At 45.3% G+C, this 16478-nt stretch overlaps 1 protein-coding gene across 2 annotated transcripts in view; it reads right to left on the bottom strand.

Annotated features, from left to right (window-relative positions):
* The window catches only part of GFOD1 (glucose-fructose oxidoreductase domain containing 1), a 66896-nt gene extending 54462 nt beyond the window's left edge, over positions 1–12434 (bottom strand). The window contains exon 1 of one of the 2 annotated variants that reach the window (XM_039549860.1): positions 11869–12434. In XM_039549860.1, the coding sequence (XP_039405794.1) occupies positions 11869–12121 (253 nt within the window). In that variant the 5' untranslated portion in view covers positions 12122–12434. Of the gene's footprint in view, positions 1–1143; positions 1209–11868 lie in introns of those variants that run through there. The other variant, XM_010402872.3, reaches the window with a different exon arrangement.
* Between the last annotated feature and the right edge of the window lie 4044 nt (positions 12435–16478).

Raw genomic sequence — 16478 nt, 5'->3', positions numbered from 1 at the left:
GACAAGACCCCGACAGTACATGTAGCTCCAGCAACTACCAGCACCCTACTCACTGTCACCCAGCACTATCAGATGATTCTGTACCATGCAAGAGGCCAAGCACTCTACAGGCTAAAAAAATGCCCAGACATGAAATTACACATATATCTTTTTTGATGCTTCATTTGAGCACTCCTAACAGCAGCTGCAAATCTGAACTTGCTCATATCAGCTTGAGCCGATGCTCAAGGTTGTATTTGCAACCAACATAACACATGTATGCTACTGTTTATCTTCCAAAACACCAGTTGCTCCAGTCAGCCCAAAAAGGCCCTGCCCATTTGCTAAAGAAAGGGGTTTCCCAGTGTGCAGAGGGCCAGAACAAATACTAAAGAGAAACTCCATACTTTAGTAAAAATAAATACACAAGTCTCCCAGCCACTGAGCCATCTCTGCTCATAGCAAGCTGTCCTATTAAGATTTTTTTTAAAGCATCTGTTAAATAAAGCTCCAACACTAGAAAGATGATTACTGACATTAATAACCCATGAAGTATTCAGTGTTTCAAAAAGTCCTTGCAATTCCTTCACAAGCTGCCCTGCACACATTAAAAAGGGACACCCACAAGAGTAGCAGTAGAGGTTATTCTCCACTGTGAACCAGGTTACTCTGCACTCTCCCCAATCTTCTCTTTCCACCCTGGTTTTAGAGTCCCTGCACAACCATCTGGGGGAAAGCCCCTATCAGAGTGACAGCAACTGGTCCTCTTCCAGCAGCTCAGATGTGCTTCCCATGACTATCATCCCCTCAACAGCGTTCAGCTGCAGCAGGTCCCGCAGTGAAAAAGAAGAGCAGACCTCAGAGGCCTCAGAGGCCTCAGCTTCTGCCCCTGCCACCAGCTTCCCACACAAACTTCTGCAAGTCTCTTAATTTCCCTGTGCTCCCTCATCACCAGTCTGTAGTTTTGGGCATCCTGAAAGATGAAACCAGCTTCAGGAAGGCAGGAAGTGCAATCTAATTAAAACACACAACCCGTGTTACAGAGAATGGAAGCTCACGACAGAAATTCTGAAGCTTAATTCTCATCATACCAGTCTTGCTTAGAGCAAATAGGAGTCTCATCAAACACACAACAAGGGTATAGAGGAACAATTTTATCCCCACCTGACATGTAAAGGGTCAGGTTCCTCTGCACACAGATGGAAGCAGGTGTGGTCTCAGCAGCTGCCAAAACATCTGGGCACATCATCAGGCCTTGTGAAGGATCACCTTCGCCTATGTGAACAAATCTGTAATTTCAAACAACGACAACCACAGTACCATCACAATTAAATTTATATGACAAGCTGTGAGATAGCACTATAATCAAAGGCATAAATAACTCTGCTAGACAGCATCACATCTCACAAGCAAACAGAACAGCATTCATGAGACAGAAGCAAGATGGCTTGTGAACACAATTTCCTCATTTTAGGCATCCAATGCATCACAGTATTTTTTCCTAATGGCTATGTGGTGGAGTGAAAATTATATTCAGAATTACATTTCAGGTCCATGGTTTTCTCAAGCTATGCCAATAGTCACAGGCCATGTCCACACATACTTTGGCTAGTTTAACAAAGATGTCACCCCTGCAAACCAAACATCTCATGACACGGATCTTTAAACAGAATTCTTCAGCAACATGAATTTAAAATTCAGGACACAATCTCATGCATTTGGATAACGCTACAGCCACAAACTAGTCTCAGGGAGTGCTGCTTAGCACTCTGCCTGAGAAGAAAGTCTTTATCAAAGCATCTCATACTGTTTAACCACAAAGCGTCTTTCCCAGCACTAAACTGTCAAGTTCCTTCAAGGCAAGCAGCAAGTCACAAAAGAGTTCTGCAAGCTCTGTTATTTAGTGATAGATTTTTGCAGGCTATGGCTAAGGTATCTATGCACCTCTGCTCCAAATATTTTCCCTCTTATTTTTCATTCCTGCAGACATGCTGCCATAACATGTTATAGAAACACTACTGTATTGAGCTATGGAATTGTACAGATGTAGCTACATCTTCAGATTTTTTGATGAACTGGCACAAAAGCCATTTGCAAGCAAATTCCTACCTACATGAATTACTGTGCTTTACAAATATTCTCTATAAGGAATCAGTGATTTTTGTCTTCAAGGAGACTACTTGTAAGCAAAGGTTTGCAGAACTGTGTCCCAAGACTCCCACCAATCATTTCCTGAATTGACAGAAATGCCTTTGCTGAGAGGACACAGATCTGCGAGGCCAGGCCCCTCTCCCTGAGGCACAGTTAGTTTTTCTTTTGGGCCACAATCCATTCTCAGTAACATCATCACAGATTTCAACTATTTCCTTTGATCCAGTAGAGCTTTAATTGCATTTACAGTGTAACAAGCAGGATCAGAATCAAAGCTTTTACACACAACCTTCAGGCACATTTCTGGAATTTATTTTGAGGCACACAAACTTAGCTGCAATTGTTTCAGATGTTCTCCCAGCTATTTTCTCTCCCCTTTCCTATCCCCACATGAAACACTAACAGTTGCATTGTCTTTTATGGGCTGAGGAAGTGAAGGAAGGGAAGGAATTTCCAGGAATTTTTAATTTATCTATTTTTCACCCTGGTGGTTTTTTTAGATTTTTATACATATATGAAACTATATGTCCAGACACCAAGAGAAAGAATTGGGAGTGCTCAGTCCAGCCCTTGGTTTCACATTTTTAAGCAACATCACTCCAGCATAGCAAGGATAATTACTATTTTATAGTTCTCTCTCCTTGCTTGACTCCATTTGGATTTTGAAAAGCTCTCTATATTAAGGCTTCTCATTAGCCATGTGAAGCCCAGTACCCTAGAAACAGTATTTAATTCAACCATAACCTCCCTTCTGGGCATTTCCTGGCAAAAAAAATTTCCAGATGGAATAGCTGAAGACAGCCAAACATTCACTGCAAAGAAGTGCCAAAACAAGGGTCTTTATTGCTGATAAAAGCCATGGAAACATCAGAATGCAAAACAAAGGTGCTGCCTTTTTTTCACTTCCATCTGCTTCACTAAAGTTGTGATTGCTGCTGTGATGGAATTGAAGGCACCAGTTTTCACCCTGAGATAAACTCTAGCACAGTATCAAATGACAAAAGCAATTTTACTCCCTGTGTTAAATCACTATGTTTACTCTTACATTACTACCAAGCAAGTTCCTCACACCATGTTCTCATTTTCCATGCTCTTCACCATGCTCATAGTTAGGAGTTAGGCCCAATAAAAAAAAACCTTTCATCATTAGCCCTGGCTACGCTAAAACAAAGGATGCTGTGGTCTCTTTCTAAAGGGCAAGAGAGGGTAAACTCTCAGCCTCCGTAACTCCCGTTACTCTGCCAGTCAAACCTGTGTATTCATAAGATCTGGTGTTTATGTTCCTGGATGCCAGTTCCACCATCTGGAGGTGCAGCTATCCCAGGCATCCACAGTGCTCAAGGATAATTATGCTTACACTTGCCAGGTGGATGAGTCTTGTCTGACACGGGTGGTTGGTGGCAGCTGTGCAGGGCAGCAAGGTTCATCCTCCTCTGCTCTTCACCACATTTTTAGCATAACCAACTCCTGAACAAGCACAGAAGTTTGGAGACCTTTTGGAGACTTTTGTTCAAAGGTCTCCAAACTGACAGTGACTCAATAGCCAAACCAAATTCCTCACGGTGTCCACAACCATGAACCACTGGAATGAATAAATGGACCATCTTTGTGCAGAGCACAGCTATACCAATACACCTAGAGCTGGACTGTAACACAGATACATCTGTGCCAGCTGAACGCTCCAAAGATGTATGCAACTGACCACTCATGTCTGCACAGGAGCAGGAATAACCTGTACCACATACAGGTGCCATTGTGCTGGCAGAAAAATGTTCATGCCAAGTCACACCAGCTGGACTTCCAATGACCACAGAGCAATTATTGCATTACAGAAATCACACCCCTTGCAGTCATAATTATACTGGTACAAAAATCTATGTGCAAGCCAGGCCTTAAATCAATTTAGGAAACCTACACAAGAGATTGTCCCTCTTTAATTACATAGCTATTTAAATAAATTTGTTTATATCAAGACTTAAGACCCAAAATAACTTTTTTTAAGGAGTGTGGTTTTGTTACTGGCATGCATGCTGACCTTGCAAATGAAGTCACTGACTTTGACAGCTTACTCTTAGGAGCTCAGAGTTTGCTACATGGATAATAAAAAGCAGTAGGGTAAACATTTCTGCTTCAGTGGTTTGAAGCAACCAGAACAATTCATAGCCACTTGAAAAAGTACTGTGGCAAACAGATATTAACAGTGAGGGGGGCTGTTGCATTGCAGTGGCCTGTGAAAAATGCCCATCTTGGCTATCCTGAAAATTTAACTCCATTTTCATCCTTGGTGCTCTGCCATCACTATTGCACAATGGGCAAAATCTGCTACACATACAAAGAAAAGGACAGTAAGCTGCAATATGCTTCAACACAGTTTACCTGGTTTTCAAACAAAAGCAGATAGAACAACGTATTTAGGGTTTTGCAGAGCTTTCACCCTGCCTCCATCAGGGGTTGTGCTCAACTACCCACGTCAGGAGCATACAGCAAACCTCTGTCATGTACTGTCAATCTCAGGCATGAGAGGGCTTTAAGAAAAAAACCAAAAAAACAAAAAAAGGGAAAAAAAAAAGAGAGAAAAGAGGTAACTATGGGAAGCTTGGAAATCTAGTCTTTTTATTTGCTCAACATATTTTCCCTTCTCCACATTTATCTACATATTCTCCCTGAATTTCTTATTTAATATTCTTTCAAAATCTGGAACAGAAGTAGCTTGCAAGTCCTTCCTTTACCTATACCACTGATCACTTGGCAACTCAAGTCCCTAAAACCAAGCAACAAGACAAAGTCACAGAGGGAAGGTCTACTGAAGATGGTTCAGACAGCTCAGGCATCACAGTGTCAAGAATGAAGGCACAAAGCTATGCAAGAAATAATAATAACAACAATAACAAAAATAAAGTATCTGTCTTCTGATGTTTCCCATGTTACAGGAGCACAATATTCTATTCTAGAAGTTAAATAATTACAATACATAGCCTGGGCACAGCTCTAACACTATAAACACACCTTTTATCAATACCTTCTCTCATCTTCTCATAGAATCAAGCTATGCTGCACATTTTCTGTTTGTGCAACAGCACAGCTGTGCCATTTTAACAAAAAAAAAAATAGCCACACAAGATGTTGTCTGTGTGGTACTCACTGTACGAACTGTGCCATCAAGTGAAACACAGAAGGAGATCCTCACTAGCACAGCCACAAGGCTAGACATGCATGCCTGCATCTTTAGCACCAATGCCTCCTTTGCTCATGGGAGATATTTTACTACTTCCAGCCCTACTTTAGTTAACTCACACTAGTCAAATCTTCCTCAGCCACACCAGAAGCCATGCCTCAGAGAGCTGCTTACCTCTTCCATCCATTTGCAACGCCAAATCAAGGTATTACTGCACTGCTAATGCTGGTTTGTCTCTGTTTGCACTGACAAGGGTGCCCTGGGAGGACCTGTGATGGAAACAGCCCTGGTGTGCACCAGTCTTGGAACAGATGAGTTTTTCCAGCACCACAGACAGTAAAAAAAAATAGCTGTATTTGCCACCATTGCTAACATGATGTAAGAGCAGAATAGCGCAACAATAGTGTTCAAAGCACAGTGAAATGATAAATGTCGTAAGGACTTGCATATGGACTTTACCAAAACAAACAAACAAACAAAAAAAAAAACAAAGATAACAACAGCACCCCAACACATACATTAATAGGAAGACTTCTCTTCAAAGTACCACCCCTGACTATGGGCTCTGACTAACAAAGCATTACAGATCAAATGAAACACTGGCAGAGGTCAGCAACGCTCTCGTTTTCTTCACCATGCCAAAGGTCCAACCCCCAGCAGTCAAGCAGATGGAAGGAGGGTGTCTGTGCTCCGGCACGTTTTGCCATTTAAATCACAGGGAGAATTGGGGCTGCTGCGGGCTTGGGCTGCCATTTGTTTCAACTAACTCACCTACAGAGCACAGTAAAATCTGATAGCGGACAGTAACCTACCAAACTTGAGAGATGCTGCTTTCCACATCTCCCCTCCTCCAGCTGAGTAGGCCTAGGCTACTCCTGCAGCCAACCTGAGGAGAGTCAGCCCAACCCACTTCAGTTGCCCACAATGGTCTGGAGACAGCATTTTGGGATCACCAAGGCCAAGCACTCTGTTTAAAAACAGTAGGGAAGAAACTGCAGCAACACAAACTGATCTGACTGGACACAGGATCACAGTAAGATCTTCATGTCTAACACTGTTTAAAACAACCACTTCCATCACAATTGGCTGTTTCTTAGGCTAGGCAAATTTGGGTGTGTCATCACAGCATGAGCTCAGTGTCACAGTATTCCAAGTCTGGTCCATACTGGGCTCCCAACCCACCTACCACTGCAACAACAGAACTGGTGACTACTTTTACACAGAAGAGAGCAATTGGGAAAAATGAAAACACACCTTTGATTTGAAGGTCAGAAAGGAAACAAGAGGTGGGGGGGGGGTCTGTTGGTTTTTTATTATTATTTTTATTAGTTTGAGTTTTAAACCTGATCAGTGGTCTTTACCTGAACTGTCTCGGAGGCCAAATATCTCTGTAGGAATTTTACAGGAATAATACTGGCATTAAAGGTCTGCTGTACTGAGAGAAAAAGGTCAATGGAAGAGTTAGATGCCATTTCCTGTGGTATACCTTCATCACTCAAGTAGAAAGACGACATGCAGCCGATTGCCAGCAGGCTCTTTGGACTGCCTTTCCAATAAATGTAAAAAAAAAAAGGCATCACAGCCTTTGCTAGCTCTGCTGATTAAAGATAGACAGCACTTCATCTGACTTCTTTCGCAATAAGATGACCATAATTCACATTTAATATGCCGCAAAGTCATCTGCCTTCCAAGTACAGGAGCGTGTTCTGCTGAAAGCCACTGCTGTTAGGTCAAATTTAAACTCAGTATTACAGGACAGGAATTACATTGCTATTAATAATATACAGTCATGATAATGTTTTCCCTTAATAGGGCATCTCTTCCCCAAGAATCCTAATGCTTTATAAACTATGGACTAAGTTTTATCCCCTGCTACAACCTAACTTCTGCCTGATTTGCATGGGTGCAGAGGAATGTAGAAATTAATTAGAGATTGCATCAGATCTGCAAATTATGTCATTGCAGCTGGATGTTCCTCCCACCTCAGAGATAGATCCAGCAATAATATTGTCAGTGCTTTAACACAGAGTTCTCACAAACACATTTTGGACAGCAGGCCTATATTGCACACCTGTGTGAAGCCAGTGCTTCCTATGAAGTGATGGGAAGGTAAAGATCTGGGCAGTACTATTTATGTTCCTCTCTAAATAAAGATGCTCCCTCATGACCACAATCAAGCATAGAACCACCAACCAGCAAAAAACTTTAAGTGCTCCTTAAGAGGAGCAGCTTCTGGAGTCCTGGTAAAGTCGTACTTCATGTAGTCCCCAGGCAGAATGGACTCCTATCATGCACTTCTACAACATAAACATTTTAAAAACTCATACTACATAGACATGGCTGTGAACACGTGCAGTAAATATTCAACACACAGCTCAGTGTTCCTGTCCTCAACTTGGGATGAAAGAGTAAGCAAAACAACTGTAAATAGAATCAAGGATAACATCTCCAGAGATATGCTAAACATCTGGTACTTGAGTCTTCTCAAAAACAGAACATTTGCTCCCCAGAAACACTTATGTGGAACTCAGGAATAAGCTCTCTTTAGCAAAGTCGACTTTACGCAAACACCAACAGGACCAGGCACATAGAAACATCTGTGCCTTCAAGATGAAATGTCACCAAGGTCTTCTCAGAACCATACACAGTAAATCATTTCACCTGATATGGCAGCTACTCAGTCACACAAAGCAAGTGTTTCAGTCAGGATCTGAAGAATGTCATATCTAATCGACTGAGGAGCGACTACACTGGCAAGAGTCATGTGCTGACAGTTCTGAACTAGGTGGAGGGTCATATCATGTTGTCTGTACTAGCAGCTCTTCTGATGCTGGGCACAAATAGGCACTCAATAGGTGACATATTTCATCCCTGTAAGCAAACACACCACCCCTGCCTGATCAGGCCTGGGATACAACTGCACTGCTGAAGCATGCAGGCAGAGGAAAAGAGGACAATTTCTAGCAAACACACTGAATGTTTCAGTTCAGTGAGAATGGAAACCGCCCCTATTCAACAGCAGGACTGTTCTCAGTGCTTACCTAAATATTCATCCATTGATCTTTCTTGACGACCAAGCAACAAGTCAGTCAGGACATTAGTTTTATATTATGCTCCAAGGAGAGAATTCAAAGCAATAATAAAAAGAGCTCCTAAATTTAAATTCTGAGCAGGACAGACCAGCAGCAAGAAAGGGAAAGAGTCAATCAGGTCCATTTTATAGAAGCAAACAAGGAATTTGATTCCTTTTATCCAGAAGTGACAGAGGCCATCAGCATATTTCACATGAAACACCATGTGTTCTATTTGTGCTTTTGGTCACTGTTCAAACCAGCCTGGTTTCCAATTCTCTCTTGATTTCAGTCTGTTCCAAAGACTTGCCCAACATTGATCCTACTCCTAAGAATACCACCATAGAGTCAGATGCAGCTCAGGAACCTATTTCTAACAGAGACAGGCAGTAGAGGTTTACAGGAAAAGCTAACAGGGCAAGTTTGAAGCTTTTTTTCTCCCATTTTCTCCCTTCAAAAGCTGCCAGAAAGCCACAGTTTGGGGACTTCCTCAGCTGGGGCATACATTCATTTCCGTTTCAACAGCAGTTGATAGGCCACTAAGCCAAAAACACATTTCAAGCAGCAATACATCTACATGTCAGGTGCATCAGTGAAAACAAAACAACTGAGTCCTTCCCACTGAGTGGCCAGAGTTAAACACAGCTGCAGGGACACCTGTTTCACCCCACCTTCACCTCTGGAGTCTGCATCAGAAACAGCCCAGAGTGGACTTAACGTGCTGCAAATCCACAGTGTAAACTCAGCTCTAGATGGGTGACGGAAACACCTGCAACTGCTTCCTTGGGCTTCTACTTCTTAATAATGAAACTTTTAACAAATGAGAACACAGCTTTGGGAAACAAGACCATTTAAAATAAAACACAGGTATCAAAGAAAAGTTGGTCCCTGCCTCCTCCCAGGCCAGATACACATCCTGTAATAGAGAAGCCAGACGTATGTGTTATTAAGAAGTAACTCATGTCTTCTTCAACCTCTTCTACTGCAATGCAGGACGCCATGTTTAGACATCCTGAAGTCTCCACCTGTAAAACTTCTGGTATCCCCATCTATGTCCTATCACTAGCTGCTACATAATATTTCTTGTGTGAAATTTCAAGAGTAAGGAATGTTTTTCCATCTTTTGCTTTCCTCAGCCTATATAACATTGCCCCTGTTTACCAGAGCCTTCTGAACCTCCCACTTGAATTGCACTCTCTCCAACAAACCAGAAAATGCATTGATTAAAGCAAAATAATCACTCCAGGGCACAGCAGTTCCCAAGTCATGAAGGACAAGCAGAACTAGGAGATGGAGCTGCCAGAAGAGAGATAATCCTCTCAGCAGTTTGGAAACTGCTGCTCTAGCTCCCTGTTTGAACCTATAAGAACATGCAAGAACTTTCACTGTTATAGACCCAATGTCCATATTAAAAAAAAAAAAATTAGGAAAATTTACCTCTGAAGTAACTGTGAGAAGAATTATTTGTAGTCCAAGATACATTTCTGTAATAATCTTTTATATAAAACCCCCCAAAAAAATTATCAGATGTTGCACATTATCACCTTGTAACCTGTTTAATCCCTGTTTAATGACCATTCCATGCACTTTTACACAAACATCGTTACCCCTACAACATATAAATAATGACCACTGGGGAAAGGGAGGAAACCCTTTAACTAGAGGTGAAAGGGAACCAAGAATAGTGCTGTTCTAATAAACAGAGAGAAAACACCTTTTTTTCCTGCTCTGGTCTGTTGCTAGCAGATTGCATCAGCAAGTTACCATGAACATCTCAGCTACATCAATTCATAGAACCATTCATAAATTCAGCTCATGTCTGAGAACAGACTTTTTTTTTTCTTTATCTGCAAATATTCAGAGAAGGACAAAACATTATTACTTTATTATGCTCGACATGTGTCCGGCCCTCTGAGAAAAAGCACACCAATTTTGTTTCTTTATTATTTCAGAATTTTTATTCTTCTACCAGCTGCCTTGTGTCCGCCTGAAACCTCATGGGACTCTACCTCTAAGATCCCAGGCAAGCTGGGACACTTCCATGAGCAACACCTGCAGGAAGATAGTGTCACAGGAAAACTGACATAATTGTCGCCAAATGAATGCGTGTCAAACGTGAAACCTTGTTACCTTATACTGTCCTTTATATGTTTTCTGGGATATATACTTCTACATTACAAATTTATTCACGCATCATTCTGGCAAGCAAGTCAGGCTTCTGGTGCAAGTGTAGCATCTTCAGGAAAAAGTCAAAAGTGTATTATAAAAGAAAAGCAAATGTTCTGACTAAAAGAACAAGCATTTCCGAGTACAGAAAGTAACACTGAGCAAAGATTCCAGACAAATGCCTACACTGTACTTGAGGCAGGATTTGTTCTTTAGGTACTGACTTAATTTCCTTAATTGCTTAATTTTAAATGTTGAAAACACTAGCTGGCTGCGGTATTAGCAGCATTTGAATGGTGACTAATGAGTGTGCTAGTAGCAATGTAACACTACGACATGCCACACACATTTACGAGGCCGAGAGTGATAGCAATCAGCCTACTTAGCCAAAGCCCGAGAGCCAGACCAGCCATGCCGGCTCATAAACCTCCACACTCTCTGCGACGACACCTCGTTTTCCTCTCATTTTCACCTTTTGTCACCTATATTTGCGGGGACAAATTAAGACTTCCTTACTGCAGAAAGTGCTTCCACTAAAATCCATCGGAAAGCCAGTGTCCGAGGACCAGTGATCACGAAGCTGAAAGAGTAAAGCCCAGACTTGCGCTCACACAGGAGAAAGCGAGATGCGGCCCGCTTCTGCACGCCTGAAACCAGAGCAGCTCACCACAGTGCATGCCTACTTTTTCAGTCCCTCCTTCCCTTTGTACGTGAGCTTCGCTAAGCCTCGGCAGTAACAGCGTTTCCTCTGCTGTCACCGCTTCCTGCCTCCTCCTCTGGCTCGCAGCTGGGGTCCGGGGGCCGGGGCAGTGCGGACACCCGCACCCCCCGAGCAGCGCGGGTGCCCCAGGGCGGGCGCGACGCTCGGATCCTCGCTCCCTTGCCAGCCACGGACGGGAACCGGCGGGCGGGATGATTATTTCCTCCCTTCTACCGCGACTTTCTCCTTTTTACCACGACACGGATGACACCTGCTCCCTCCTCCCGCACCCTTGGGTGTCAGGCCCGGCCCTGCCCAGGCTTGCCCGAGCATCCCGGAGGGGCGGGTCCCCGGTGCCGAGGGACCACGCCGGCGGGGACCGGGGATACGGGATGTCACACCGAGCTGCCGCAGCGCCATCCCCCGCGCCCCGCCGGTCCTGGGCCTGCACCCGCGGCTCGGCCAGCCCCTCTCTGGGGACACGGGGAATAGGGAAGCGGGGTGAAGAGTAAAGCAAACGGAAAACTCCGCGCTGAGCGGGAGGGGGAGCTCAATTCCATTCAGCCCGAGGCGAGCGCGAATCCCGAGCCCGAGGCGGGGTCGCCCCCCTGGCCGCCCGCACTCACCCAGGGTCTTGACGGCGACCTGCCGGGTGAGCGGCGGCGGCAGGTTGACACAGACCAGGTCGACGTCCTGGTGCAGCAGCACCTCGTCGATGCGGCTGGTGTAGAAGGGGACGCTCATCTCCTTGGCCAGCTCCTCCGCCTCCTCGGGCGTGCGGCCCCACAGCGCCTTCACGGCGAAGCCCTCCGCCTTCAGCAGCGGCACGATCACCCGCGCCGTCAGCCCGGTGCCGAACACCCCCACCCCGGGCAGCATGGCGGCGGCGAGACGAGTGGCACGGCGAAGCCAGGCGCTCCCTCCTTCTCTCAGCGGGGAGAGGGAGGCAGCCTCCGCTCGATACCGCTGCTGCTGCTGCCGGGGCCGGGACCAGCCGCCCCCCGCCTCAGCAGCGCCGCGGCCGCCGGCTGCCCCGCCATGCCCGCACCATCACACACAGCCCCGAGGAGGAGCCGGCGCTGCGCTCCCTCCGCTGGGCGCGCAGGGCAACCGCCCTTCCCCGGGCGGCGGCGCGGGCTCAGCGCCGCTCCTCTGCCATGTTCGCCGGCGCCCGCTCGCCGCCGGGAGGGCGGCGCGTCGCTGTCACCTCCCGGGTGTTCCTGCACCGCCCGCACCGCCCCCGCCGCACCATTGGCGGCCGCCCGCCCCGGCACCGCCCCGCCGCCGGCACCGGCGCCGCAGGGCGCCCCTGGGAGCACCCGCCCGGCCGCGCGGCGCGTCCCGGGATGCGGGGGCACGGTGCAGGCATCGCCTGCAGGTGCGCTCCGCGGCACCGCGAGGGTTTGCCGTCCGCCTGGCGGGTCGGTATCGGGGCATCTCCGGGGACTTGCCTCGCTCTCCCGCCTCTTCCCCAACGGGAGGACCTCTGTCTGAGGGGTCGTGGTGATGGGGAGTCGTCGGAGTCACGCCCCAGTGAAGGCACAGGAGAGCTGGGAGAGCCACAGCGGCAGACTGGCGTGAGCTGGTCGTGTCCATCGCCCTGCGGTCCGTCTCGCCCTAGGACTGTCCTCCAGAACAGAGATGTCCCAGAGCACGAGGGGAGCTGCCCTGAACCCCGACCGCTGCCGTGCGCGGGGTCGGATTCCAGCTCCACCACCTGCGCTTCCTACCACATCCACTCGCTTGCGGTGCCCAGTACCCACCCATCCCACACCGGACTGTTGTTCATTCACTCCCCTTACAAATATCAAGACTCTTCAGCTTTACTGGGACATTGGTTCTCCCTTTTTTTCCCAGCAAAGCATCAATATGACAATCCCTTTCTCCATGGGTTTACTTACATAGTTCAAAAACCACAGATTTGCTAAGGCGGCTTACGAAGCTTTAGCTACTGTTGCTCAGTCCACAGCATTTGTCCAGGGTCTCTGGAGGCCTGGAAGAAGCCCAGGCAGGGCAGTAAACAGCCAAGGCACAGAAAGTTAAATTTCTTGTGGGCAGGAATCCTGCCTCCTCTGCAGACCCAGTACCTGGTGCTGTGCTCTAGGTCTGTCTCAGGAATGGCTGGTTTGCTGAAGGCACGTCAGGGATTTCATAAGCAGGTGCGTAGCATGCAACACATCAAATAATAGAATCATAAAATCATAGAATGGCTTCGGTTGGAAAGGACCTTAAAGAGCATCTTGTTCCAGCCCCCCTGCCATGGGCAGGGACACCTTCCATTACATCAGGTTGCTCAAACCCCCATCCAACCCGTCCTTGAACACCTTCAGAGATGGGACAGCCACAACCTCTCTGGGAAACCTGTTCCAGTGTCTCACCACTCTCATAGTGAAGAATTTCTTCCTAATGTCTGATCTAAACCCACCTTTGCCCCTTGTCCTATGACTACATGCCCTTGTAAAAACTCCCTTTCCAGGAGACGAAACCTTCCAGCACCACTGCAGTGCCCCGTGCCCGCTCCTGCTCATCCCACCTTTGCCCCTGTCTGGGCCGAACGCTGGGCCCCCAGAGCCACTCTCCTGCCGACCTGGAGGCCGCTAGGTGGGAGCAGGAGAGGAGAGCACTGCAGTGCCCATTGGCCTCACACAGGTCCGTGCAGACCTCGTTCCCACAGGTGAATCTCTGCCCTGGCTCTGCGCACAGATCAGCCGGTGTGAGAGCAGAGTAGCTCCTGTGAGTGCCCACAGTTACCTCACTGCCTATCTGACTCTTTAAAAGAAAAATTACAAAACATCCTGCTTCCAATTGGAATATAAGATGTTTTGCCACATATTGTCTTCTTTACTAGTTCCTAGGAGAAAGGAAGAGAAAGGTAAGGAAGGAAAGGGAGGAAGGAATTAGAAGAAAGTAAAGGGAAAAGGAAAGTATAAGAAAATACAAAAGAAATTAAAAACCTTTCCTATATGAGACTCCTGGAAGTGTGCCAGGGACAATGTTGGAAACATAATCCACCAGTGTTCAAAAAAAATAAGGCTTGGAAGCCAGTACTCTTCTCTCGGTGGGGTGGGGTTTTTTTTCTGCCACCATCTCACAGCAAACACTTCTTTATTACAAAAAGCCAGAGACACTGAAAGGCTTGATGCAAGTTAAACATGTTTTGCTTTCCATGCACTATTAGCACTGCAGTGAAGGAGATGGACAGTCTTTGGCTTCTGACAATTGAAATACAATCCAGATCTATTTGTCAGAGAACCACAGGGATATTACCTTTCTTTAAAATACAAAGGTTGCTTTTGGGCTCTCCATCAGACATTCAAACCTGCTGATAGGGGTTGTTCCCATGATGAGAATTTAGAATATCTGTCTTGTCTTAATTGCTTGTCTGTGCATAATAAAAAAACCTGGAAAAGTAGCCAGGTTACAGGAACAGGCTAAATACATGAAGGTTGAAGAGAAGTAGATGCTATGTGCCTATTCAATCAATATATAGCTTTTATTATTTTAGTAGGCACAAGCCACTTTATGAAGTTCTATGTAAGGTCCCTGTTTTAGGAAATACTCAGTAAAGCATTCAAACTGGGAATTGAGCACTAGGCAATGAAATTATTACATTCTGCTCTGTTCACCGTTTCCTAAAAAGAATTTTTCCTTGCTTTACTTTTTAATTTCTTTTCTCCAGTTAGGTTAACATAACTTTACGGAGTTAAATTGGGCAGATGGCACCTAGCCCTCAGCACTCCAGCAGCCAAGTCAACTTCTGAGCAACCTGAATTATCACACTGCAGCAGCCCTGTGTTCCCTCTCATTTGTTGCAGGGACTTCTGGGGACACACTGCAGACTGTTTGTATTGGAGCAGGGTCAAATCTTTCTCAATTAATTGTGTGAAATAGGACCACCTATTGCTATGCCTGCCTGTCCTCATGAGCACCCAGAAGGACTGAAGGAAGCCAGTGAAGGACAATTGGCCTTTCAGGAATACAGACCATGTCCTCACTACGCTGTAGGCAACTGCAAACGTGAGTGAACGCAGAATCTTTGCTCAAGTCCACATCACTAATGCTGCCAGTTACCGCTGACTTGAAATCAGAAATCTAGGAAAGATTTTTTTTGTGCAAAACAATGGAGATTAGGACAACAACTAAGTGCCTCACATTGAAGGATGTGTCTGACGAGGACCAAGGTTCCCTGGGTTGAGTGTATTGAACTACAAAGCCTCTTGTACTCTGTATATTATACCTTTACACTTCTAAACATGTCAGTCTTGTCAAGACAGCCAGCATTTTGTTCTTAAAGTTGCTAAAGTTTCCTTCAAGGAAGACATGCACCCAGAGATTTCTCTCACAGAGACAGTGATTTTGTTCTTTCTTGACTTTTTTTCTGAAAACAGAACTAAGTTATTAGAATAAAGTTGCACATAGAAAAAACAAACAAAACCATAAACGTCTCATACATCCTTTTTCTGTTTCTATACTAAGTTCTGTAATGAATTCTGTGGGAAACTAATGAAAGTGTTGCAGTCACAGTTCTACTCCTTTTACTTACTTCAGCCGAGTTTTGTGGCTCCAAGTCATTATACTGGGCAATGGATATAACAGGTATATTACCAACTTTTTGTGAGAAATCCCAGCTCAGTAGCAGTTCTACGTAATTCTCATACAATTGTTTGCAAAAATTTGAAACTCCCTTACTTAACTACCAAAAAATGTTTTATTTAGCTTTTGTATTTAGTTTTATTATTATTAAAGTAGCTATTAGGTTGAAAGTACTAAATATAAGAGGATAAATAAAATCAATCAAGCATACATGACATGGAAATAAGCATTATCTGTTAGCATAAGTAAAATGCAGAAAGTTGGTGGTCTCCCACATACAGATAGCACTTAGTCAATACACATCCCCAATTTACTTTCCAAATGTGTGAAGGCATCTTCCCACGTATTGCAGAACTTTCAGTTCTAGAGCCTGCTCAACTCAACACAAAGATAAGATCCACCTGATGGAGTACCAGGATCCCACACTGCTTCTTTTTTACTTCTCTGTACTTAAAAGAAAATCTGCTCTTTCTCAGATTTTAAACATTTATCCAGTCAGACTCCTCAGCTGTATTTCTCAAACCTCTCATACATCCTTCTGAAAAAGAAGGGAAAGAGCTGAGTAAGACATAGCTTCAGAGAAACCCTGAAATGGAGCTTGCTCTCTCTCCAGATTCTTCTCAATTTCCAGGATTTTAAGATT

This window comes from Corvus cornix, chromosome 2 (assembly GCF_000738735.6).
Source record: "Corvus cornix cornix isolate S_Up_H32 chromosome 2, ASM73873v5, whole genome shotgun sequence".
NCBI classification, from domain to species: domain Eukaryota; kingdom Metazoa; phylum Chordata; class Aves; order Passeriformes; family Corvidae; genus Corvus; species Corvus cornix.
Note: the sequence above shows the minus strand (reverse complement) of the source record. Positions and strands in the feature narration are given on the sequence as shown.